Source organism: Neofelis nebulosa, chromosome 6, assembly GCF_028018385.1.
Source record: "Neofelis nebulosa isolate mNeoNeb1 chromosome 6, mNeoNeb1.pri, whole genome shotgun sequence".
Taxonomy (NCBI): domain Eukaryota; kingdom Metazoa; phylum Chordata; class Mammalia; order Carnivora; family Felidae; genus Neofelis; species Neofelis nebulosa.
The window spans coordinates 61,693,101-61,718,939 of record NC_080787.1 but is presented as its reverse complement, the minus strand read 5'-3'; the positions used below and the strand labels follow the sequence as shown (position 1 = coordinate 61,718,939).

General features: G+C 33.9%; 1 protein-coding gene across 1 annotated transcript in view; it reads left to right on the top strand.

Moving 5' to 3' along the window:
- LOC131515417 (protein eyes shut homolog) overlaps positions 1 to 25,839 on the top strand; it is a 779,912-nt gene that overhangs the window by 143,514 nt on the left and 610,559 nt on the right. The window contains exon 5 of the mRNA XM_058736156.1: positions 24,749 to 24,948. Within this exon, the coding sequence (XP_058592139.1) occupies positions 24,749 to 24,948 (200 nt within the window). The remainder of the gene's footprint in view (positions 1 to 24,748; positions 24,949 to 25,839) is intronic.

Genomic DNA, 25,839 nt, shown 5'->3' with positions numbered 1-25,839 from the left:
GAAGCCACCAAAGATTTCATCAAGGATGAGAAACAATTTCCATTCAAATGAGAATAATTTGTTCCTGAATAGAAAAAATGATAAATAGGTGAACAACTCTTGATTCAGTAGACACTTGGCCTGTTACAGATGAATAATTGAATGAAAGAATGAATGTAGTGAATTCATTTACTCTGACAAAATGAGTGAAGAATCTGCTTTTCTAGAAACATTGGGGAATACTTTTCTAATTCTCTTTCTGAACATTACTTCTTTTAGAGACTAAGTTGAGAAGTAAAAGCTATCACCCAGTTCGTTAATTTCTCAAAACAAGAAGGGAAGAACTCTCACCTTAATAAAAGCAGAGAGGTAGAACCCTTGCATGTGGGGAAGCTGTGTTACAGTAGAGCTAGAAGGAATGCTGGATTCTCTTCCAGGATTCCCAAGATTCCCTGGTGTCACAGAGCTTTAAAAAGTGCTAGGAGGATGACTGTGGAACCAATTATACATGAATATTTACGTCTTTGTTTAAGAAAAGGAGCAATGTATTAATTGTGAACATGAAACTAATGAGTTTTGAAATTGAGTTATTAAAATTCTTAGAGTTGATAAGCACACTTGAACATTAAGAGTTGTATTTCAAACTTTTTTCTTATGGTCCTGTATTTTTAGGAAAACCTGAAAAATGTTACAAAAGTAAAATATGGCACTAGTGAATGGGAAGATCTGTTATGGAAAAAATAACTAGGAAAACTAAATAACTGCGTGATTTCATGTAAGAAGTCAAAGATGTGAGCAAAAAGTTAGCTGGTACAGACCAAAGGAACTAGGAGAGTATTTCCATCTGCCTCAAATTGTTCATTTTAAGGCCATAGCTCTGCTTCCCAGATAGATACTGAACTATCCAGGACTTAAATCAGTGCAATATCTGACATAGGTAAAGGAGAATCCTCAATCAGTTATGTCATCTAAAATCGAGACATTTTCTTGGCATAAAATTGCATAGAGAATTCAGAGTCACTCAGGCAACGAACTGGAAACCAGCCTAGCCACCATCCCATTTACAATTCTTAAGCTTTACTTTTCTTTTTAAATTGTTTATATTACATAGTAAATAAATGCAACAAAGACTTACAACCTACATGAATAAACAATAACAAAGAAAAGAAAGAACTTTGCCTACTATCCATCCACACAACTTAAGAAGTAGAACATTATCAGCAACTTTCAAATACCCATACCCCATGGCTTTCATTTTGGTTATTAATCTTTAGTCTTTCTTTATAATTGTATATCACTAAGTAATATAATAATATATGTTATATGTAGCATTATACATAATTATATGTTATATGTATAACTAAACAGTATATTGTTTTTGGATGTTTTAAAATTACACAAATTTTAAAATATTGTATGCATTTTTTTCTGCTTACTTTTAAAGTTTACTTATTTTGAGAGAGAGAGAGAGAGAGAGCGAGCGAGCACATGTGCTGGGGAGGGGCAGAGAGAGATGGGGAGAGAGAGAGAAACCTAAGCAGACTCTGCACTGTCAGCACAGAGCCCAATGTGGGGCTCAAATCCACAAACCTTGAGATCATGACCCAAGCCAAAATCAAGAGTTGGACGCTTAACCAATTGAGTCATCCAGGTGCCCCACTGCTTTTTGATCAATATTTATTAGAATTTTCCGTGTTGGCGGGGCACCTGGGTGGCTCGGTCGGTTAAGCGTCCGACTTCAGCTCAGGTCACGATCTCACGGTCCGTGAGTTCGAGCCCTGCGTCCGGCTCTGTGCTGACAGCTCAGAGCCTGGAGCCTGTTTCAGATTCTGTGTCTCCCTCTCTCTCTGCCCCTCCCCTGTTCATGCTCTGTCTCTCTCTGTCTCAAAAATAAATAAATGTTAAAAAAAAAAAAAAAAACTAAAAAAAAAAAAAAAGAATTTTCCATGTTGATGCATATTGCATTTTTCCTAGTACATTATACACAAAAGCTTCTTTAGAGCATAAGCATAGAAGTAGAATTGCTGCATCATAGAAGGTGAAAACATTCAACTTTTCTGGATTATGTCAAAACATTTTCCAGAATGACTTCATCTGTACCTTATCCCAATCAAATTCTATAACAGCACTGGTTATTTTATAACTTTGGGAACACCTGGTATTTTCAGGTTGTAAAGTTTTTGCCATTTAGGTAATTATAAAAAATACCTCATTGGAATAATTTGCAATCCCTGAATACTAATAAAGATTAGCATTTTTCCTGTGTTGCTAGTAATTCATATTTTCCCTTTCAGAAGAATTTTTCGAAGACTCCTATGCCTTTTTTGACTGGATTAATTGCTTTTATTATGGTTTTAACTTGTCCATGTATAATTTTGGATTTCGTGTTTAATGTTGGATACTGATCTTTTGTCAGTTATATGTTTTGAAAATGTCTCCTTGATGTTTATGGCTTGTCTTTTATTTAGTGTTTTCAGATTAACAGAAATGGTTAATTTAATACCCTCAAACATATCCATCCTTTCTTCCACTTATGATTTATTGTTTTAATGTCCTTTTAAAGGAATACTTCCTTTTTCTAAAATCACAGAAGTATTCTGTGTGTTCTGCCAAAAGCATTAAAAAGTTTTCTCATTTACTTCTTAAACCACATAGAATTGATATATTTACATGTATGTTTAATTATGAATAATTTCATTCTTGTCAATAAGGACAAAAAAATAGTCTCAGTTTCATTTTGAAATACTTGTTCTTTTCTCTCTTGCTTGCAAGGACATCTATTTTGTTCCTTGCTCTTTTTAGACAAAAAAAAAAGTCAGTATTCCTGATTTCTCTAGTTTTTAAATTAATTTAAGGTAAATCTTCTCCTTTATGTTAACTTTCCTTAGGAAACATCTGACAATTCTTAACTCTTTGTACTTCCGTTACTATTCTGTATCTTCCTCATGTCTTAGAACTCATTCAAAATCCTTCAACTGTTTGGTTTTGGGTGAATATATCCCCATAGCATATTTTCCACTAACATCTGTCTTTTCCCCCAACATTTCTGTTGCTTTACTAAAACATAAGGAAATTACTCTTGCTGCAGAGTTAAGAAGTTTGGAAAACAGCCTTTTCATGTGCTTACTTGTCACTGTAAATGGCAAAGATGAGTCAACTGCATTACTTTTATACTTATTTTGATTTCATATATATTTATAAGTTTTACAGCATCTTATTTATGTTCTGCATTTTTCTCCTTTTGTCTTTTCTTTCTTGCCTAGTTTCTGATTGCAGGTGCTGTCTTTTTATTGAGTCTTTCCTCAAAAATTGTGAGTTATCTGCTGTTCTTATGTTTTTAATGTTTATCTGTAAAGTTCCATCATGCATATGTATAATACGTAAATTGTATTCGTATTTATTCTATATTCTTACCAAATACAAGGATCTTTGAGCACTGTTTTTCATCTCTGCCTTTCTCTTTATCTAATATTGTTTTCCATTTTTAACTCCATGTTATTTATGCCACAAATCAATAATTATGTGTTTAGACTTATGTATAAATCTTATATTCCATTGTTCAGATTGCTTTATTTTGCAGAATTTTCAAACATTAACTCTTCAGTATTGCTTTTCTATATATTATTATTTTCTCTCCTTTTGAACTCTAGCTGGGTCTGTATTAAATTTTTTTCTCTATCCAGCATGTTTCTAAACCTTGTTTTCATACTTTTTGTCTGTTCCCTTTCTGTTCTCTCTTGCAGAGAGATCTGAATATTCATTCAGATCTACCTTTCAGTAGATTAATGATCTTTTAAATTGTGTCTTCCACTGAGTTTTTATTTCAGACATTTTATTTTTCATTTGTACAAGTTTTATTTGATTCTTTTCAAATCTTCTTTGTCATATATAATTTTTCATTCTTTACATTTTCAATTCTATCCCTTATTTTTTAAACATATTGAGTAAAACTGTTTTGTATTCTACATCAGATTATTTCACTGACTGAAGTCTATGTGTTTCCCATATTCTTGCTGATAGTTTTTGTTCATGGTGCTTTGTAAGTTTTTTTGGAATTTTTTATAATTTAAAGCACCTTGCCTTGGCGTTTATTTGTAGGAATTCTTAGTGCTCTGGTTTTAAAATATGTTATTCTAATTAGGTTTTGTGATTTTTTTTTTCTTCCCAGTACTTAGGTACTACAAACTATGCATCACTTCAAAATAAATTCTAGATTTGAGTTTTCCTCCTGAGCAAATATGAATACACACACACACCCCACCCACACACACACACACACACACACACACACACATTAAATTATCTAGTTTATCTAGTTTAATTTAATGTTTGTGTGTGTGTGTGTGTGTGGGTGGGGTGTGTGTGTACATACACACATACATACACATCTATAGCAAATTCATTCTGCCAACATAGGAGGGCTGGATTTTGGTTATAAATTCTCAGGATATATTTTTTCCTTTTTTTCCCAGTCATTTCTTTCCCAGCTTCTTCTATCGGGCAGTTTCATTTATATCTCCCTTTTGGAGTTCAGTTTATGCAGGGATTTCTTATTTCATTCCTAATCTTGAATGGGACCTAAACTTGTCTTGTTATCTTGTGCCCCATCAAAACTGAAGTTTAATATTTCCAGAGTTCCAGAGGTCAGCTTTCAGGAATATAACTGTCTTCATTACACTTCCATTTGTATAGTTTTCAGTTTCCATATCAAGGTTGGCCTGTGAAGATTCTTTTTCAACTCAACAATGCATTTAAAGTGGTTATTAAAATATTTAGCTAATATGTTTATTTTGTTAGACACATGTAGCCGTACATTCTCCCAGGATGGAAGGAAATGAAATCTGGTTATTCAATTATGATACTTTCTTGTTAGAATTAGCAAATATCCATCAACTCTGGGAAATATCTGGTCTCACTATGCTACATCTATAGTGAGACTACTTTTATAATAAACCAAAATAGTTTTGATTAGGTTTTTATATTATAAACCAAACTATATATATAATTGCATAATTCCCACCTTTTTATAATGTCTAAAAATTTAAAACTCAAATTATCAGGTGCATCTAAGGTCTCACATTGGGTTTACAGTATTAGATGAAGACTTGGATTAAAATAATATTATTCCAAGGCAGTAGAGTCTTGCATGTAAGGATCAACCTGTGGGCAGCAATAGCTTACTTAAGTAACACATTTGTAGATGTAGATGGGAAGTAATAAAATGTGCTATAATATAGAATACTTCTCTGTAAGGAGAGATGTTTCTATAGGCCTAGGAGCTCTTGATAAACTTATAATTTCAACAAAGATCAGAAATGTAATATAATCCTGATAGGGTAAGGCAGAGTTCCCATATATTTTGGATGTTCCTTTAAAACTAAAGCTGATTAGTAACTAAGAAGTAATTCTGTAGGAACATAAAGAATTCTGTAGCCTTTCTAAATGTATGATGTAGATTAACAAAAACTAGCATTCCAGTTAAAGATGATGAATTAATGTTATAAACTTGCCTGCACTTCCTCCTGAAATACCACAAATAATGAGCAAAATATTTTTTAAGGTAGAAATCCACTAGGACAAAGATAATGGTAGAGGAGAAAACAGACATAAAAATTTGGAAGCTGTAAAACTATTGGACAAGTAGTAACAGACTAAACAGACCTGAGAATTTGGAAACTAAAATTGGCAATGGGAAAAGTAGAGAAGCATGGTGATTTATTGCACAGAATCTACAAAAGCCTCAGGAAATGGCAACACTAGATAATAGGAAGTATGAGTAAAAGTGGAGTAAAAATCCCACTACTAGTTAAATGTTTTAGAGTTGATACATTTTTCACCAAACCATCTATGTGCTGACATATCCAGCAGTCCTTGAATGAAATCAGACTAATTTTTAACCTTAATATGTCAGGTTATCCTGCATAGCCAGCTGAGCTCACTGAGATGTACAAGGACATCCAGATGACAAGAAGCTTCAAATCTTTACAAGATATTTTCCCAAGAAAATTCATATCTTTTATTTCTCACTTTTTATTGCAGTTCTGTAAACTTTATATCATTCAAATTAACACATCTTTATCTTTAACAACTTTGGAATTAAAGAATGCATTTTGAATTATAGTATAAAATGTGTCCTCAAAATTGTGAAGTAGAAGGTTTTTTTAATACTAGAAAAAATAAGAATATCAAATGATTATTACAGTTTGGAGACATTCTAATAATGGATAGATTTTAAAGGCTTATTAGAAGCCAATGGTCACTTTTAAAATGTTTGATTATTCATCCATTCATTTAGAGGCATAATTTAAGTAAAGGTAAAGACTAATAAGCTCTTATATTCAGTAGTGTGAATTTCAAGTAATTTCTCCAAAATCAAAATAGACTCAGCTTTCAAAATATGTGTCCCAAGAAAACTAAAGATGCTAAAGATGTCATATTTTGCCCCAAATTTGCACAACTATGAAGTAATTAATTCCCATTCCAGTCCTCAGACCAGATCTTTCAGTAATATAATGTGTTTCTGCTAGACCACTGGAATTTCCATGATATGTAATAGCTTCACAATGGGTCTAAGGAAAACAAACTCTATTTCATGTGCTTATCCCTCCACTTTCCATTAATGCTACCCCTAGGATGGTTACCAGCAACACAGGAAAAATGCTAATCTTTATTAGCATTCAGGGATTGCAAATTACACCAATAAGATATTTTTTATAATTACCTAATGGCAAAAACTTTACAGCCTGAAAATACCAGGTGTTCCCAAAGTTATGAAATAACCAGTGCTGTTATACAATTCCCCCCTCCTTGACAATGTACACACACACGCACACACAGAGCAGTCTTTAATTTGCACTGATGGGAGTGGTTCCTGCAGATAACATTCTCCCTCAGGTGTGACAGGTTAGAGGGTTTATTTTGAAAATAGCTACTTTTAGGATGCTAAGAAGGCCTCTGGGCCACTGACACTTTAGTATGACTTTTTTTGAGAGAGAGAGAGGGAGAGAGAGAATCCCAAGAAAACTCCATACTCAGCACCAAGCCCAATGTGGGCCTTGATCTCATGACTATGAGATCATGACCTGGGCCAATATCAAGGTTGGATGCTTAACTGACTGAACCACACAGGCACCCCATAGTATGACTTTTGCTGATGTGAAAGTTCATCATTAAAATAAGTCAAGGTATAAACTATACACATATGAAATGTTTCCTCATTTATTTGTACCGTGTGGCATTTTTAAGCCACTGCTAGTCCTTTCGGAATTAGGTATGGAGAACAGTAAGAAGTATCTTTTTCATTGTGAGAGTACAAACTAAAAAGGTGGAGGTGAAGAATCAGAAAAATCAGGATAAGGAAAAAAGAGTGGTGGGAGTTTCCTACAAGTAGCTACTTCCAAAATAAATCCTCTAACCTGTCACACTTGAGGAAGAATGTTTAAATGCAGGAACCATTCTCATCAGGGCAAATTAAAGACTGCTCTGTATGTGTACACTGCAAGGAGGGGGAAATTTTTCCCTACTCTTCTTGGTTCTTTTGTCTGGCCTAATATTTAAATTAATACAAGAGAAAAAAATTTAATTTCATACATACGTCTTCTAGATATGGGATCCCCAAAGTGACAAAGCCTTTATATATGTACCCTTTATATACCTTTTAGACACAGAAACAATATTTGAAGAACTGACAAGACGAAGAAACTTAGGCTTGGGTACTAATTAGTGAGTAAACTGAACGGAATTTATTTACATAGGCTCCTTGACCCTGAATTTTCTATCTTTGATATTGAAGATATCTTTATCTCCTTGTGCAGGGATGTTACCTTTAACATGGGAGATTTATTTCCTACTTTCAATGGGATAGAAGGAAAGTCAGAATGTCCTTCTTGCAACAGCTGTTTCTCAAATAACTTTAATTCAAAATTATCAATATACCACTTTGGCATAGTTTTGATAAGCCTGCCGACCTCCGTGTGTGTGTGTGTTGTGCGTGTGTATATATATGTATATGTGTGTGTATATATATATTCATTCATATATGTGCATATATGTGTAAAATCATATCTCTATATTTTTTTACTTGCATAGTCTCCCTTTATGTATCTATGTCTTACAATTTTGAGGACCATGTGTCTTTATTTTTTGTATTCTACCCTGTGACCAATGGCTGGTTAATAGCAGAAATCAGTCTTGTGACTCTAACAGTGTTGAAAAATCAGGTGAAGAGTTGAAAATTAAATTTAATTAACTGCTTGCTAGGAACAAGGTGAGATATGGATAATCACTATTAACACCTCTATTTATCTTCTTATCTATCAGTTAAATCTGAGCATTAAAAAGAATTAAAGCTGATAATTGCCAAGACAGCTTGAGGAGGACAATTAGACTATAGGCATTATTGAAGTAGTAAGATAGATTATTAAATAAAGTACAAAAAAAATTATATGAGTAAATATAAAGTATGATTTTGTTTAATTAGATATGAGTGAAGAATTAACTTAATTTCTTAAGCATAGGGCAAATATTTTACTTTTGAAATGTTGCCCCAAATAAGCAGCAGTATATCTAGAAAATTAGAAAGGGGTTTTTCAAGTTTTATTAATTATAAGTTATTGAGATAGATCCTTTGGTTATGTTGCATAAGGGATAGTACTGGTAATAACATTTGTATTTTATTTTACTGGAAATTACAAAATAAACAAAATATATACACCAGCAATTAGTTTTTAGAATGTGTTAAATTGATACTTTATTCTCAGTTGTATTATGGGCAACCATTATAGTCTAAATCTGATGGCTTCTGATGAATATAAAGTGTGTGACTAGACTACTTCATTTTTATATATACTTTGTCTATTATGATGATATGTATTGGCAGATAAAGTTACTCATTCAACATAAATATATGATTGTTATTACTAATCATATATATAGAAAATGTAATTTGTCAGAATCCTAGGAAAAAGTAAATACAAGGACATCTCAGTAATGACCCCAGTGGGTCCACCCTAAATTTGCATATGAGAGCTTTCTGGAGACTGCTTGAGCCCTGGAGCAACAGAAAAACCTTGAGTCACTCCTTTTGTTTCCTCTGTAAACTGGTTGGTCCAAAGGATGGTAACAGAGGTTTCCCAGTCTGTCACGTTCTCATCTCTCTGTGGAAAGATATTTTCATATCAGATTATGTTTTCAGTTGTGGGTAGATTTCCTATAAAAAAGGAATACCTGTAAAACCCCATATAGCCTCTGATATTCCTTATGCATTAAACAGAAAGAGAAGGCAAAGTTACACAAGTCACCTCAAAGGTTAAATATAACTCAATTTCAGAGTAGTTTTATTAATTAAATATTTATTATAAACTAAGAGTTCAGTAATGATTTCTAAGAGATTTTTAAAAAGCAGTACTCAAAAACTAGATCATAACACTTTGGAGCTCAGTGGGGCACTGTACATTTAGTGATGCTAATCATTGTACTACACTACATTACACTATTCTCTCACATTACAGAGAATGTAAGAATGCAATATAAGGATTCATACTGGACCTCTTACAAATGAGTACTTTTTAAAAATAATTCAAAGAATATATGTTTAAGATAATTCATAAGCAGCTTTGTTCGCAGAGAATAAAATTAGTGTCAAAGAACATGTGCTTTGATGACAGAAGCCAATTTCTTTTTTTTTTAATTTACTATTATTGTTTTTTAATGTTTATTTCTGAAGCAGAGAGAGACAGAGCATGAGTGGGGGAGGGGCAGAGAGAGAGAGGGAGACACATTATCCGAAGCAGGCCCCGAGCTGTCAGCACAGAGCCTGACCCGGGGCTGGAACTCACAAACCGTGAGATCATGGAGCCGAAGTCAGTCGCTCAACCGACTAAGCCACCCGGGCTCCCCAACCAATTTCTGAGATCTACAACTTTGATCAAATTACCTTCCCTTAGCCTCAGTTTTTTAGGTAAAAATATAGGGCTCATAAGAACTTTGGCCTTTCATGTTTCCCAGATTGAGGTGAGAATAAAATTAGATGATGCGTGTAAAGGTTCTATGTGGGGGCACATGCCTAGCTAGCTCAGTTGGAAGAGCATGCAACTCTTGATCTCAGGGTTGTGAGTTTGAGCCCCATGCTGTGTGTAGAGATTATTCAAAAAAATAAATAAACTTTTAAAAAGGTGCTATGAGGGGCGCCTGGGTGGCGCAGTCGGTTAAGCGTCCGACTTCAGCCAGGTCACGATCTCGCGGTCCGTGAGTTCGAGCCCCGCATCAGGCTCTGGGCTGATGGCTCGGAGCCTGGAGCCTGTTTCCGATTCTGTGTCTCCCTCTCTCTCTGCCCCTCCCCCGTTCATGCTCTGTCTCTCTCTGTCCCAAAAATAAATAAAAAAACGTTGAAAAAAAAAATTTTAAAAAGGTGCTATGTGAAGAATAGAGAATAATATGCATTATCATTATTGGTTAAAATTACATCTTTAGTTTTATTCCGATGTTTTACTCTTGTAAAATGTGAACTGCTCCTGTTATTATGTGAATAACAGGGCACTTCTGGATCTCACAGCAGCCCTGTTACATACACCTTGGAATCCTTAGGGTTCTACCCAGATCTGCTTAATGTGGCAATACCAAGTACTTCAGACCTTTCTAAATATATGTCTGAGAATAATGTAGAGCACATACATGTAACAGCTATTTTAAAAATAAGTTTTAGTTGCAAAGCTTTTGTGTTTCATTGTAAGAGATTTCTTTCCCAAATACAGTAGTCTCCCATTATTTGCAGTCTGGCTATCTGCAGTTTTAGTTACCCGTGGTCAACTGTGGTCTGGAAGCAGATGATCCTCCTACTAACATATGTCAGAAAGCCAGTAATAGCCTACCCCTGTATCACAGTGCCTCTGTCATTCACCTCACTTTATCCCATCATGTAGGCATTTTATCATCTCACATCGTCATGGGAAGGGTGAGTAGAGTACAGTAAGATATTTTGAGAGATAGAGACCTCATTCATACAACTTTTATTATAGTATTTTGTTATAATTGTTTTATTTTATTAGTATTATTACTGATCTCTTACTGTGCCTAATTGATAAACTTTATCATTTGTATGTATATGTAGGGGAAAAATACTGCATATGGGGTTCATTACTGTCTTGGGTTTCAGGCATCCACTGGGTGTCTTGGAACATATCCCTCATAGATGAGGGAGGACTACTATACAGACTGGAGCAAATTCTTTATCCAGCAATTCCACATATATTATAGTGGAACAACTTTGTTATTCCCATTGTATTGATGAAGAAGCCAAGAGCCTCAAGATGGTTAAAATATTAATCTAAGATCCTATGATTTTAAGTGATAAAGTGCATAATTGAACTCAAAAGTTCAGATCTGTTGTAATAACAATTTCAGAATAGGTGCTACCCGAATATAATGGGTAAAGATGGGGAAGTAGAAAGGTGAAATTCCTTCTCTAGGGTAACACAAAGTGACCAAATTAAAAAGAAAATCTCCTTGCAGACCACTATTTTGTTTACTATAACATTCTGATTCCTAATCAGTACATTAAATGAGATCTTTTAGAATGTTTTGCAATTCATAATTTTATAGTTTGATTCAGATTTTGGGTGGTAAGTAAACAAAACACTTCCAAAGATTAGAAATTGAAATTCATGTTGCCCAATTTATTTAATGGAGCTAAGTAAAACTTTAGTATGAAAATCAGAAAGGGTACCATGAAAAATGAAAATTCAAAATCCATCTCAATCATCATCCTAGATGCAAATGTCCTAAACATGAATTCTTTCCAAGGAAATTCATATATGTACATACATCATAAGCAAATTGGATTTATTTCAAAGATAAAATAAATATTAATATTTATTAATATTAGACTATCAAAGTTACTCACAATATAAGCATATTGGTAAGTGAAAAGCTGATAAAATTTAATTTTAGGTCCTGCTAAAAATTTCAGAAAACTACAAATAGAAGGAAAATTCCTTAATGGGTTAAAAGATATCACTTACAGTAGAAGAGCAAAGTATTATACTCAAAGGTGAAACCTTAAAAATCTCTGCAAAATAGGAAAAAGAATATCATTATCATTATGTCAGTTGAATTTTTTTTCTGATACTCCTAGGTACTGTAATAAGCTAATAAGATAGTTTAAGAATTATGAACAAAAGAATGAAAATTTCATTACAAATGATACAGTATTACTAAAAATAGGGGAGTTCAACAAGGTTTCTCAACATACAAGTCAATTGCATTTTAGTATACCAACGTAAGTCGTTAAATATATGATGTTACAACTATTTAAAATAGCAACACATTGCTAACGTTTCTAGAAGTTAACCTAAGAAAATACACATCTGACCTTTATGAAGAAAAGTTACAAAATTATATAAAAATATTTTAGAATCCCCTGTAAAGTGAAGACATACCATGCCCATGTGTAGGAAGAAAAAATATCACAAATACATCAATTAGTTATACGTTTTTCTTATGAAATCATAGAATTTAAATGAATTATTAATAGGAGTTTTTATGTAATTTAGTAAGATTTTTCACATGTAATTGGTTCCAATATTTATACCAAAAGGCACAAGGTAAACAGTATGTAGCACAATCCTAAGGAAGGAGGATATGCAAGACTTGCCCTATTCAAAATCAAGATGTCATAAAACTAGACTGATTAAGTCAGTATTTGTCCAATGGAATAGGATAATGATCCTGGAAACAGAACCCATGTACACGGAGGATGATGTATGATGGAACTGGTAATGCAGGTGAGTATAGGAAGGATGACTGCTCTGTAAGTTGTCCTAGCATAATTGGTAGTCCACATTAAAAGGCAAAAGGAGGAAAAAAAGTTTGGAAAGATTCCAAGTAAGTACTGAGCAATTCTGTCATAAGCAAAAAAAAAAAAAAAAAAAAATGTTTTTAAGCAGGAGATGGCATGATTTGATTTGTGTTTTAAGAGTTACTTCCTGGGGCGCCTGGGTGGCTCAGTCGGTTAAGCGGCCGACTTCGGCTCAGGTCATGATCTCGCGGTCCGTGAGTTCGAGCCCCGCGTCAGGCTCTGTGCTGACAGCTCAGAGCCTGGAGCCTGTTTCAGATTCTGAGTCGCCTTCTCTCTGACCCTCCCCCGTTCATGCTTTGTCTCTCTCTGTCTCAAAAAATAAATAAACGTTAAAAAAAAATTAAAAAAAAAAAAGTTACTTCCTTTCCTTAGGAGTGGCTATTAAAAGAATTTTCTCGGGGCGCCTGGGTGGCGCAGTCGGTTAAGCCTCCGACTTCAGCCAGGTCACGATCTCGCGGTCCGTGAGTTCGAGCCCCGCGTCAGGCTCTGGGCTGATGCTCGGAGCCTGGAGCCTGTTTCCGATTCTGTGTCTCCCTCTCTCTCTGCCCCTCCCCCGTTCATGCTTTGTCTCTCTCTGTCCCAAAAATAAATAAAAAACGTTGAAAAAAAAAAATTAAAAAAAAAAAAAAAAAAGAATTTTCTCTGCTGATAATCTATTTCTAATTGCTGGTAAAAGGAAAATATAGTGATTATGGGTGTTGTGCTTCCGTTCCAAAGGATTGTTAATTGCTTTCAAAAAAAAATATTATTCAACTATTTGACTAGTTCTCTCTTAGCTTCCTTTGCAGTCATCTATTTTCTTGAAATCTGTTCCTCGGCTTGTATTTATCATACATTTCCTTTGATAATGACACAGTGAGAGGTGTCTGCCAGTCTTAAACTGAATACTATGGATTTTTTTTCAGTATTTTATAAACTTTTTTTTCTTGCATTTTACGATGAATACTTGCTATATAAATTATGTCATTGACTAACAGTCCATGGACTAATCAGCCTGAAAAATCTGTGAAAGAAACAAATATTTCTTAATTTATTTTGAAATATGCTTAGTTCCTACAAAAGCATTTTCTAATGGCATGAATCTTTAAATTGCCAGGAAGAAAAACTTTAGCATTTTAAGAAGCATGAGTATTTAACAAAACCTGGCACATAGTAAAGAGTGTAAATGTTAATTTTCTTCTTTCCTCTTGCTTTATTAGTAGATATTAAGCTAATTGAGATGAATTTAAATGGATTGTATAAAGTTGGATTTTAAGGTGAATTAAACACAATTTGTAGAACATGGAAGTATAAAGTATTAAAAATATTAAGTATTTTGTAGTGATAAAATCCAAGCTATTTCTACAAATAATAAAAATGAAGAGAAGTAAGTCACAGAGTTTCTGTAGCTACACATAGTGTCTGATTTGATTACTGGTAGAAGAATCAAGACTCAGTATTTCATTTCCTCTTAATTTTTTTTGTTTATTCATTTTTTGAGAGAGACACAGAGCGTGAGTGGGGAGGGGTAGAGAGAGAAGGAGATACAGAATCCAAAGCAGGCTCCAGGCTCTGAGCTATCTGGACAGAGCCCCATGTGGGGCTCAAAGTCACTAACCACGGGGTCATGACCTGAGCCAAAGTGGGATGCTTAACTGACTGAGCCACCCAGGCACCCCAAGACTCAGTGTTTCTTAATAAACAGTCTAGTGTATCTTCCTATATGAATTATATTTAAGTGTTATACATATAGTCTTTTCTCACATTAATAGTTAATTTAATAGAAAACTTTGCATATATACACATCACAAATATCCACTATTATTTTCTTCCATTATTACTTCAAAGATATATGAAATAAATAAAATGCCTTTTTGCATTTTAATTGTGAATTATTTAACACTTAGTTAGCAATACATACTCCAGAAAGCAATATATTATCACTTTTTCTTTGAATGATTATTCATGGTTTATACTGATATTAATAATAATTTATTGGAAGTAGAATTAAATAGTACATGTCTTTATACTATTCAATCATAGAGTCATTATCAAACCATCTGGTAGATAAGCTTGGTATTCAGTTGTCTACTTAAGATTCCAACTTTGACATTTAATTTTGTATATAGAACTCTAATTATGAAAATGAGTCTGTTATTTAAAATCTATTTTGTATTTTGTGATCTACTAACCAAGAAACCAAAAAATGTCTCAAATTGAGAATCTTATACTTTTTAAAATTGTTTTTCATTAAAAGGAAAACATGCTGTTGGAGTATTTGTTTACAACTTATCAAAGAATTGATTATTATACACATGAGTTTTGTTTGTTCTAACTTAAATATTTATGTATGCCTCACAGTCTGTATTATTATATTCTTCTAAAATATGTTAGTTCTGTTCTAATATATTTAAAATTCTTTGTGCAGTAGAGGAGGGCAGGGTTATTGGCTTATGATTTTTCACTAAAACTACTTTAAAATTTCCTTTATCTTCATTCAGTGGGAATGGCTATGGGTCACTATGCAAATTTTTAGATGTGAAACAAGTTTTGGCAACTGTCTACCTAGCAACATTAAATATATGTGTATATATATACATATATGTGTATATATATGTATATACATATATATGTATGTATATATGTATATACATATACATGTATGTATGTATATGTATGTATATACATACATACACATGTATGTATGTATATGTATGTATATACATACATACACATGTATGTATGTATATGTATGTATATACATACATACACATGTATGTATGTATATGTATGTATATACATACATACACATGTATGTATGTATATGTATGTATATACATACATACACATGTATGTATGTATATGTATGTATATACATACATACACATGTATGTATGTATATGTATGTATATACATATACATACATATACATGTATGTATGTATATGTATGTATATACATACATACACATGTATGTATGTATATGTATGTATATACATACATACACATGTATGTATGTATATGTATGTATATACATACATACACATGTATGTATGTATATGTATGTATATACATACATACACATGTATGTATGTATATGTATGTATATACATACATACACATGTATGTATGTATATGTATGTATATACATACATATACATATATATACACATATATATATATATATATATATATATATATATATATATAGTGTGTGTGTGTGTGTGTGTGGCTAGACTCATCCTTACACCGAACATGTGCTGTTAGAAATGAAGTCAGGAGGGGCACCTGAGTGGCTCAGTCGGTTAAGCGGCCGACTTCAGCTCAGGTCACGATCTCGCGGTCCGTGAGTTCGAGCCCCACATCGGGCTCTGGGCTGATGGCTCAGAGCCTGGAGCCTGCTTCCGATTCTGTGTCTCCCTCTCTCTCTGCCCCTCCCCCGTTCATGCTCTGTCTCTCTCTGTCTCAAAAATAAATAAAACGTTAAAAAAAAAAAAAAAGAAATGAAGTCAGGAACTACCTTATCCAAGGAAGAAGCAAAGGAAGTTGGAGATGAAAGGGTTCTAGCTTGGACATGTAATAGAGCACTTTGAGTCTTTGAATCTGGCAATCAACTACCATTAGCCAGGAAATAAGGCATGAATCTCAGGAAACACTTGTATTCTTTCCAGCAGAATACCAATGTTGTTCACTGTTAACACCCCCGCCTCCTGCAGGTCTCAGGAGAAACTCACCCTATTCTTCCAGTGGAAAGCTTCATCTGTGACCAGTTCTAGCCAGTTAACTGCTAGGAAAGGTTTATTCTACACTTGGAAAATTCTTCCTCTCTTGAAAATCAAGAAACTGAGTGCTTCATCTCTTGAAAATATAAGAAACTGAGTGATTGGACACAAATGTGGAAGTATGTCATTTAAACCACCACTGGCCACCATGTTAGAAGAGAAACAAATCTCAGATTAAAGTTTACCATGTGAATAGTAGAATGGAGAGGCAAAGGAAATGTAGGTCTCCTATGAGGAACCAGCTGAGCTTTTTAGAGTCCATGTGAAAGTCATCCAACTGAAAGCCCACCCTATTCTTGAACTTCCTTTTACTTAAGCCATTGAATTTCTTTATTGCTGAAGTTACTTTGAATTGGGTTTTCTGGTTATATATACCAAAAGCATACAAACTCATTCAAAGTTGTAATTATAATATGAGGACATAGAATTCAGATAAAGATTCTTCCTATTTGGAAAAATGAAAACTGAAAGGCAGGAACTTATGATTTAATTCTAGATAATGTAAAATGTATGACATTACTATTTTATTCTAGCTCATCATTACTGGTAATAGTCTCTACACTTATCTTTCTTAATAAAGCTCTTCTGTGCTTACTATCACCACTTTTTTATTGGATTAATATTTTTGCTAATGTAAAAAAAATCCATATCCATGCCTGTTAATAAAAACACTAGAAATATGGTCACTTACTCTATATAAAATATTTCCTGATTTTTAAAATAACAAAATTTTCCAACCACATTTAAACAAAAACAGTTATAATTTCTATAAGAGATAGTAAGGTTTCACATGATTAAGAAATCAGGGATAGACTAAAAACTTGGGATAAAATGATGAAACAAATGCATGTGGCTCTTGACCTCATGTGGCTTACAAATAGATGCGTGTGTGGCTTTTTGTATAAAGCACTTGTCACATGATGACAAAGCCACTTAAGTGTTAAAAATTACTCCATAAAAAAACAAAAAATAATAAATTGAAAGAATTTTTGAGTTTGCTATTCTCAGTTGAACTATATCTTTCCAAAGTGCTCAAAAATAAATAGTAGTTTCTTCATTTCACCAATTTTGGGTCTGTTCATGTTGTAATATTAGTTTTTGTCTGAAAATAGTTTATGCTCTTTCACATTTTTTACTTTAAATCAAATGGATGTTTCTCTCCATTCCTAATTCATTCAAGTAAATGGCTGAAACCTTTTTCAAATTATTTAATATGTGAAATTTTATCGTACTGTGCATTCAACATAATCATTAAAATCTACAGGGAATAAATATCTATTTCACATAACAACTAAAGCAATTAGGATGTAAAAATTGGAAGAACATTGTTAATATTTTCAGTCTTTGAGCCACTTTCACTAATGAATTTATTTAAAAAAACTCATATGCTTTTATGTCTAAAAAGTACACATGTTTTCTGGAAGATATTCTTTGAGGTTTAGCTAATTATTTCCTCAGAGTGTTTTACAAGTTTGAAGATATAACACAATGAATATTTCTAAAGCTCTATTGAAAATTTAAAAAAAATACTCCGCATAGAATATAAACTATAAAAGATTTAAAGTACAGATTTTAAAAAATATTATCCTATGGTGGACAGCAAAATAAAACTTACAGTTTCATGAATAATGTTTTGTATTAATTATAAAAGAATAACCAATTTAGAAGGTTTTTTTAACTTTATTTTTTATTTTTTAAAATTTACATCCAAATTAGTTAGCATATAGTGAAGCAATGATTTCAGGAGTAGATCCCTTAATGGCCCTTACCCATTTAGCCCATCCCCCCTCCTACAACCCCTCCAGGAACCCTCTGTTTTCCATATTTATGAGTCTCTTCTGTTTTGTCCCCCTCCCTGTTTTTATATTATTTTTATTTCCCTTACTTTATGTTCATCTGTTTTGTCTCTTAAAGTCCTCATATGAGTGAAGTCATATGATTTTTGTCTTTCTCTGACTAATTTCACTTAGCATAATACCCTCCAGTTCCATCCACGTAGTTGCAAATGGCAAGATTTCATTCTTTTTGATTGCCGAGTAATACACCATTGTATACATATACCACATCTTCTTTATCCATTTATCCATCGATGGACATTTGGGCTCTTTCCATACTTTGGCTATTGTTGATAGTGCTGGTATAAACGTGGGGGTGCATGTGTCCCTTCGAAACAGCACACCTGTATCCCGTGGATAAATGCCTAGTAGTGCAATTGCTGGGTTATGGGGTAGTTCTATTTTTAGTTTTTTGAGGAACCTCCATACTGTTTTCCAGAGCGGCTGCACCAGTTTGCATTCCCACCAGCAGTGCAAAAGAGATCCTCTTTCTCCACATCCTCACAAACATCTGTTGTTGCCGGAGTTATTAATGTTAGCCATTCTGACAGGTGTGAGGTGGTATCTCATTGTGGTTTTGATTTGTATTTCCCTGATGATGAGTGATGTTGAACATTTTTTCATGTGTTGGTTGGCCATCTGGATGCCTTCTTTGGAGAAGTGTCTATCATGTCTTTCACCCATTTCTTTACTGGATTATTTGTTTTTTGGGTGTTGAGTTTGATAAGTTCTTTGTAGATTTTGGATACTAACCCTTTATCTGATATGTGATTTGCACATATCTTCTCCCATTCTGTCGGCTGCCTTTTAGTTTTGCTGATTGTTTCCTTTGCTGTGCAGAAGCTTTTTATTTTGATGAGATCCCAGTAGTTCATTTTTGCTTTTGTTTCACCTGCCTCTGGAGACGTGTTGAGTAAGAAGTTGCTGAGGCCAAGATCAAAGAGGGTTTGCCTGCTTTCTCCTCGAGGATTTTGATGGCTTCCTGTCTTACACTGAGGTCTTTCATCCATTTTGAGTTTATTTTTGTGTATGGTGTGAGAAACTGGTCCAGGTTTATTCTTCTGCATATCAGTGTCCAGTTTTCCCAGCACCACTTGCTGAAGAGACTGTCTTTATTCTATTGGATATTCTTTCCCTTTGTCAAAGATTAGTTGGCCATACGTTTGTGGGTCCATTTCTGTGTTCTCTATTCTATTCCATTGATCTGAGTGTCTGTTCTTGTGCCAATACCATACTATCTTGATGATTACAGCTTTGTAGTATAGTTTGAAGTCTGGGATTGTGATGCCTCCTGCTTTGGTCTTCTTTTTCAAGATTTCTTTGGCTATTCGGGGTATTTTCTGGTTCCATACCAATTTTAGTATTATTTGTTCTAGTTCTGTGAAGAATGCTGGTGTTACTTTGATAAGGATTGCATTCAATATGTAGATTGCTTTGGGTAGTATCGACATTTTAACAATATTTGTTCTTCCTATCCAAGAGCATGGAATCTTTTTCCATTTCTTTGTGTCTTCTTCAATTTCTTTCATAAGCTTTCTATAGTTTTCAGTGTATAGATTTTTCACCTCTTTGGTTAGATTTATTCGTAGGTATTTTGTGGTTTTTGGTGGAACTGTAAATGGGATCGATTCCTTGATTTCTCTTTCTGTCGTTTCATTGTTGGTGTATAGGAATGCAACTGATTTCTGTGCATTGATTTTATATCCTGCAACTTTGCTGAATTCATGAATCAGTTCTAGCAGTTGTTTGGTGGAATCTTTTGGGTTTTCCATATAGAGTATCATGTCATCTGCGAAGAGTGGAAGTTTGACCTCCGCCTGGCCGATTTGGATGCCTTTTATTTCTTTGTGTTGTCTGATTGCAGAGGCTAAGACTTCTAATCCTATCTTGAATAACAGTGGTGAGAGTGGACATCCCTGTCTTTTCCTGACCTTAAGGGGAAAGCTCTCAGTTTTTCAACATTGAGGATGATATTAGCATTGGGTCATTCATATATGGCTTTTATGATCTCGAGGTATGATCCTTCTATCCCTACATTCTTGAGGGTTTTTTATCAAGAAAGGATGTTGTATTTTGTCAAATGTTTTCTCTGCATCTATTGAGAGGATCATATGGTTCTTATCCTTTCTTTTATTGATGTGATGAAACACGTTAATTGTTTTGCGGATATTGAACCAGCCCTTCATCCCAGGTGTAAATCCCACTTGGTCTGGTGAATAATTTTTGTAATGTATTGTTGGACCCGGTTGGCTAATATCTTGTTGAGGATTTTTGCATCCATGTTCATCAGGGAAATTGGTCTATAGTTCTCCTTTTTAGTGGGGTCTCTGTCTTGTTTTGGAATCAGAGTAATGCTGGCTTCATAAAAAGAGTTTGGAAGTTTTCTTTCTTTTCTATTTTTTGGACACCTTCAAGAGAATAGGTGTTAACTCTTCCTTAAATGTGTGGTAGAATTCCCTGGAAAGCCATCTGGTCCTGGACTCTTGTTTTTTGGCAGATTTTTGATTACTAATTCGATTTCCTTACTGGTTATGGGTCTGTTCAAATTTTCTATTTCTTCCTGTTTCAGTTTTGGTAGCATATATGTTTCTAGGAATTTGTCCATTTCTTCCAGATTGCCCATTGGCATATAATTGCTCGTAATATTCTCTAATTATTGTTTTTTTTTTCTGTTGTGTTGGTTGTAATCTCTCTTCTTTCATTCTTCTTCTTGATCAAACTGGCTAGTGATTTATCAATTTTGTTAATTCTTTCAAAGAACCAGCTTCTGGTTTCATTGATCTGTTCTGTTTTTTTGGTTTTGATAGCATTAATTTCTGCTCTGATCTTTATTATTTCCTGTCTTCTGCTGGTTTTGGGTTTTATTTGCTGTTCTTTTTCCAGCTCCTTAAGGCATAAGGTTAGGTTGTGTATCTGAGATCTTTCTTCCTTCTTTAGGAAGGCCTGGATTGCTATATACTTTCCTCTTATGACTGCCTTTGCTGCTTCCCAGAGGTTTTGGGTTGTGGTGCTATCATTTTCATTGACTTCCATATACTTTTTAATTTCCTCTTTAACTTCTTGGTTAGCCCATTCATTCTTTGGTAGGATGTTCTTCAGTCTCCAAGTATTTGTTACCTTTCCAAATTTTTTCTTGTGGTTGATTTCGAGTTTCATAGCATTGTGGTCTGAAAATATGCACGGTATGATCTCAGTCTTTTTGAACTTACTTAGGGCTGATTTGTGTCCCAGTATATGGTCTATTCTGGAGAACGTTCCATGTGCACTGGAGAAGAATGTATATTCTGCTGCTTTAGAATGAAATGTCTGAATATAAGTCCATCTGGTCCAATGTGTCATTCAAAGCCATTGTTTTCTTGTTGATTTTTGATTAGATGATCTGTCCATTGCTGTGAGAGGGGTGTTGAAGTCTACTATTATGGTATTACTGTCGATGAGTTTCTTTATGTTTGTGATTAATTGATTTATATATTTGTGTTCTCCCACGTTTGGCACATAAATGCTTACAATTGTTAGGTCTTCTTGTTCTATAGACCCCTTGATTATGATATAATGCCCTTCTGCATCTCTTGAGACAGTCTTTATTTTAAAGCCTAGATTGTCTGATATAAGTATGGCTACTCCGGCTTTCTTTTGTTGACCATTAACATGATAGATGGTTCTCCATTCCCTTATTTTCAATCTGTATGTCTCTTTAGGTCTAAACTGGTCTCTTATAAACAGCATATAGATGGATCTTATTTTCTTATCCATTCTGTTACCCTATGTCTTTTGATTGGAACATTGATGTTTAGAGTGAGTACTGAAAGATATGAGTTTATTGCCATTATGATCCTTGTAGAGTTGGAGTTTCTGGTGGTGTTCTCTGGTCCTTTCTAATCTTTTGTTGCTTTTGGTATTTATTTATATATTATTATATATAAATATATAATAATTATAAATATCTAAATAATTATATATCTAAATAATTATATATATATATCTAAATATCTATCTATCTATCTATATATAGATAGATATAGATATATAGATATAGATAGATATATATATCTAAATAATTATATATATCTAAATTATATAAATAATTATATATATACATATATAGATATATATACATACATAGATATACATACATATATACATACATATATGTACATATACATGTACATATATACATATATGTATATACATATGTATATGTACATATATGTATATACATATGTATGTACTCTCCCCTCAGAGAGTTCCCCCTTAAAATTTCTTGCAGGGCTGGTTTAGTGGTAATAAACTCCTTTAATTTTTGTTTGTCTGGGAAACTTTTTATCTCTCCTTCTGTTTTGAATGACAGCCTTGCTGGATAAAGAATTCTTGGCTGCATATTTTTCTGATTCAGCACACTGAATATATCCTGCCACTCCTTCCTGGCCTGCCAAGTGTTTGTGGTAGGTCTGCTGCAAACCTGATCTGTCTTCCCTTGTAGGTTAGGGACTTTTTTTCCCTTGCTGCTTTCATGATTCTCTCCTTGGCTGAGTATTTTGTGAATTTGACTATGATATGCCTTGTTGATGGTCGGTTTTTGTTGACTCTAATGGGAGTCCTCTGTGCTTCCTGGATTTTGATGTCTGTGTCTTTCTCCAGGTTAGGAAAGTTTCCCACTATGATTTGCTCACATAACCCTTCTACCCCTATTTCTCTCTCTTCCTCCTCTGGGACCCCTATGATTCTGATGTTGTTCCTTTTTAATGAGTCACTGATTTCTCTAATTCTTAAATTGTGCTCTTTTGCCTTAATCTCTCTTTTTTCCTCTTCGTTATTCTCTATAAGTTTGTCCTCTATATCGCTGATTCTCTGTTCTGCTTTGTCCATCCTTGCCGCCGCTGCATCCATCCATGATTGCAGCTCAGTTATAGCATTTTTAATTTCATTCTGGGTGTTTTTTTACATCTTTAATCTTTGCAGAAAGGGAGTCTAGTCTATATTTGACTCCAGCTAGTATTCATATTATCGTGATTCTAAATTCTGGTTCAGGTATCTTGCTTGTATCTGTGTTGGTTAAATCCCTGTCTGTCGTTTCTTTGTGCTCTTTCTTTTGGGGTGAATTCCTTTTGCGGCTTCTGGTTTCCCAAGTTCAGCTCTTTGTGTCGCGTACCTGCTGAATTCTGTGGTTCAGGTTGTGCAGATTGTTGTGTTAGTCTTCCAATCAGTTTTCTAGGTGTGTAGGATGGTTTAATGTTGGTCTGGCTGTATTTCATGGATGTGAGACACACACAAAACTTCCATGCTATTCTGCCATCTTGGCTCCTTCTCCCCAATTTAGAAGTTTCAAAGGGAGTTTGTATGTGTGTGTATCACAGAAGGAGGAGCAGAAGGAAAGAAGTGAAAGCAGATAACTCATATCCATTATTACAAGAATATCATCAATCAGTCAAGTTTTTATCAAACAAAAGTAACTTTTAATAATATAAAGTATCTTATCCAGAGAAAAAAGCTGTTTCATTAATCATATATTTACAAATTTAAGAAATGCGAATTGTCAAAGTATTTTGCTCAAAATGTCTGTTTCATTTAAAAGATTGAGGCTAATTGGGGCGCCTGGGTGCCTCAGTCGGTTAAGTGTCCAACTTCAGCTCAGGTCATGATCTTGCAGTTTGTGAGTTCGAGCCTTGTGTCAGGCTCTGTGCTGGCAACTCAGAGCCTGGAGCCTGCTTCGTATTCTGTGTCTCCTCTCTCTGCCCCTCCCATGCTCATGATTTGTCTCTTTCTCTGTCTCTCAATAATAAATAAACGTTAAAAATTTTTTAATAAAAAAATAAAAAGATTGAGGCTAATTAAAATATTCAGAAGATGAGAAAAAGAAAGATAACACTCAAGTGATGATTTTTAAAGAAGTTCAGGTAAAAGTGTTGCTACAGAAGGATGACAGTTCCTTTACTTCTAAATAGTCTGTTGGCCCTCAAAAGCCACACGATCAAATTAACAGTAATGACTGACATAAATCAAAATTTGATACTGTCATGTATATACAATGAATAAGGACATCATTAGAAAATGTTCCTATTTCTGTTGACCTGTAACGTAAAATGCAAGTGAATGCCCTGTTGAAGATTAATCATCTAGACATCCAGTGAGATTTGATCGTGAAGCCCCCAATTCATAGAAATTATGACAAACCACTGTGACTATGGCAAAAGGAAACAGGTACCCGGGCTTGTAACAGGCAGAAAATAGTCATGTATGAGCCACTTTAGAAGACATGCTAATGTTAATATGAAACCCAACTATTGAACATTCAATTCCAATCTAAATTGTATTTTCTTTCAGACTCCACAGATTTCAGATGTATTTGTTATTATGGAGATTCCTATCTAGAATTTCGGAATGTGTTGTTAAGTCCACAAAGTAACGTATCACTAGAATTTCATACCTTCAACTCCTATGGACTCCTGCTCTATATCAAGCAAGACTCAAATTCAGTTGATGAGTTTTTTATTCAATTATTTATTGAAAATGGTACTTTAAAGGTAAGTCATTATATTTATTTCATTTAAAGGAATTTTAGAAAGTCTGATTCTTTAGTGGTTATTGTCAAAACAAAATTTTATCTTAAATATATCTTTTATAATCACCACTAGGCTGTGTGTTCTGTTTTTGTAATTTTTTCATATCCAGTATTTATATTTCAAAATAGTATATACTTTGAATAGCTATCATTCTCTTCTTTTCTCTTTATTTTTAACCTTTTTCTGTTATGTTTCCCAATATCCCAGTGATAGTAACTGCTACCATTTTTTGTAGCTTTAGTGGAATATGTGATCTGGGGAGCTCAAATATTTTTTCAGAGGATCCTTAAGGAAAAGCTATCTTAATGATACTGTTATTTGCCTTTTTTTACTCTCATTCTCATAAATATATAGTGGAGTTTTCCAGAGGCTGCATGGCATGTGATGATGTCATCTTTCTGATCACTAATGTAATGTGTACTTCCACATTTTTGTATTTTAAAAATGTTTGTTTTAATTTTAATATTATAAATATTGATAAATATAACCCAGTAAACAAAAACTCTTTGGGGTCCTCAATAATTTTTAAGAGCACAAAGAGATTTTGAGATCAAAAAGTTTGAGATCATGGATTTAACACTTGGTAGTCTTTATAACAACTTCTTTTAAAAGTCCAAGATCAGGGGCACATGGGTGGCTCAGTCAGTTAAGCATCTGACTTCAGCCCTGATCTCACTATTCCCAAGTTCAAGTCCAGCATTGGGCTCTTTGCTGACAGCTTGGAGCCTGGAGCTTGTTTTAAATTCTGTGTCTCCTTCTCTCTCTCTCTGCCCCTTCCCTGCTTGCATCTCTCTCTCTCAAATATAAACATTAAAAAAAAATTAAAATTCCGAGATCACACAGCTAACAAAC